Source organism: Triticum urartu, chromosome 3A (assembly GCF_056163025.1).
Source record: "Triticum urartu cultivar PI428250 chromosome 3A, HENAU_Tu73, whole genome shotgun sequence".
In the NCBI taxonomy this organism is placed as follows: domain Eukaryota; kingdom Viridiplantae; phylum Streptophyta; class Magnoliopsida; order Poales; family Poaceae; genus Triticum; species Triticum urartu.
Window position 1 is genome coordinate 608365043 of NC_141875.1, and position 2299 is coordinate 608367341.

Sequence of the window (2299 nt, forward strand, 5' to 3'; positions counted from 1 at the left end):
GGAGGCGGGACTTGTGTTCGAAGATCCAACCTCAAATGCCCAGAAACGTCATAGATGGGCGGCGGTGGGTAAGGTTTGCTCGCCGCGGTCGCTGAAGATGTCAGTGTTAGAGAAAACAATGCCTAGGGCTTGGGGCCGCATCGAGAAGCGAAGATCAGAGAGATTGGCCCAAAAATAATTTCTGTTCAATTCGGGAGCAAAGGTGACTGGAGACATGTCCTCAATAATGGGCCATGGCAATATGATTTTGCTGTTCTAGTGATGAAGGACTATGATGGAGACAAGAGGCCCTCGGAGATGATTTTCGACAAAGTAGATGTCTGGGTTAGGGTCTCTGATCTGCCACCGGACAAGAGGACGGAGGTGTTTGGGAGGGCGCTTGGTAATTGGCTGGGTGAAACCATTAAAGTTGATGTGGACAGGGAAGGCGTTGCGCGTGGGAACCAACTTCGTGTTCGAACTAACATCTCTGTGTCTGAAGAAAAAGGCTGATGATCAGGAGAGGACTTGGTTTGAGTTTTTCTATGAGAAGATCCCTCACTTTTGTTTCGACTGTGGAAGACTGGTTCATGTGAATGGTATTTGTGAACCCCGGTAGAACCTGCAACTCAGTGGGTAGTTGGTTGCGATCTGAATCTGGCAGAAACGCGACAAGCAAGGATGGTGGAGAAAGCACGGCTGTTAGCAGTGGCAATAGCAGGGGTAGCTCTCGCGTTGGGGAAGCATCTGATGGAGGAGATCAGCAGCCCAGAGTGAGAGATCTACCTACCAAGAGGAACCTGGGCTCAGAGTTCTCCCGTTCTGCTAAGAATCGCACTGGCGATAGGCAGGGTAAGTATGGGGAGGAGGCTGAGAGCCCTTGTAAGGACAGGCGCATCTATGGAATGGCGCGAGATGGGGATCTTCGGGATGAGCTAGAGTCCAGGCGTGAGCATGACCTTCGAACAAAGCTGATGGATCAGCAGTCTCAAAGAAAAGGTAATGACAATGGGAATGCAGAAAGAGAGGGGAAGGGGAAGGATAAAATGCCGGAGTACACGCAGCGCCACATGCAGGCGGGTCGGGTTTGTCCACTGGGTCAACCTGATATGCATGGGATGCATGGAAGACCAAGAGGGTGCTACATTAGGAAGTCGAGGAAGGAATTTGAGGAGAGGCAGAGGGAGGCTTTCCATGACGATCATGAAGGGGAAGGAAGGAAGAGGAGACCAAGACAGGTTTGGGTGGCGAAGGGTGACCCGGGAAGGAGAGGCAATACAGATGTGTTCATTCGTGATACGAGACAGAAAACGTCCTTGGTGTTTGACCGCATCTCGGACAACAGCAAGAGTAGATCAGCGGACCCCGATTCTCGGGTCCGCCGGGAGCAATGAATGTTCTTTCCTGGAACTATCGAGGATTGGGGTTGGACTCGACAGTTTGGCGAACTTCATGACCTGGTTAGGTCCCACAACCCAGCGGTGGTCTTTTTGAGTGAAACGAAGAAAAGTGCAAGGGCTATGGAGAAGCTGAAGTGGAGCTTGGGATTCAGAAGTGGCGTGGCGGTTAGTTCTGTGGGAAGAAGTGGCGGCCTCGTGATGTGGTGGAGGGAACATGTGCATGCAACGATTAGGCCTTGGTGCCAATACTTCCTGGATGCAGAGGTGGTGCTAGATGGTAAAACCTTTAGGATCACTGGATTCTACGGGGAACTCGACACCGAGAAAAGGAAGAAGTCATGGGATGCTTTACACTTTTTACGGAGTCAGGACAATCTCCCTTGGCTTTGTGTGGGTGATTCCAATGAGGCGATGTTCCAATCCGACCAACAAGGGGGCAATTTGAGGAGTTTTACGCAAATGGAAGATTTCAGAGACTGCTTAGCAGAGTGCGGTTTGGCCGACTTGGGATTCTCTGGATATAGATATACATGGTACAATAGGAGAGATGGTGATGCTAATGTGCAGGTCTGGCTTGACCGTGCAACTTGCACCGACGCTTTTCTGGAGATGTTCTCGGAGATTAATGGTGAGAACCTTATCACGGAAGAGTCTGATCATCTGGCCCTCCTTGTGCATGTGTTGGAGACGGCTCCAACACAACGATAAAAGGGGGTGTGGTCTTTCAGGTTCGAGGAGGCATGGCCCAAGCACGATGACTATGAGAGTATGGTTTCGGATGCGTGGGCTGCAGCGAATAACGGGGCCTCCGAGATAGTAGCGATATGGGACAAGATCCATCAAGTCTCGGGGGGATATGCAAAGGTCGAGTAGGGTTGTTTTTGGGTCGATTCGGAAACAAATCTCAAAGCTCAAAGCAC

The 2299-nt window shown here is 50.9% G+C and overlaps 1 protein-coding gene across 1 annotated transcript; it reads left to right on the forward strand.

Moving 5' to 3' along the window:
* The first annotated feature begins 1499 nt into the window (after positions 1-1499).
* Positions 1500-2087, forward strand: LOC147980774 (uncharacterized). Its single transcript, XM_087515755.1, has one exon. The coding sequence runs from the start codon at positions 1500-1502 to the stop codon at positions 2085-2087; it is 588 nt and encodes a 195-aa protein (XP_087371881.1).
* Positions 2088-2299: the final 212 nt, after the last annotated feature.

Coding starts and splice junctions, on each gene's coding strand:
- LOC147980774 (XM_087515755.1), top strand. CDS start 1,500: ATGGAGAAGCTGAAGTGGAGCTTGGGATTCAGAAGTGGCGTGGCGGTT.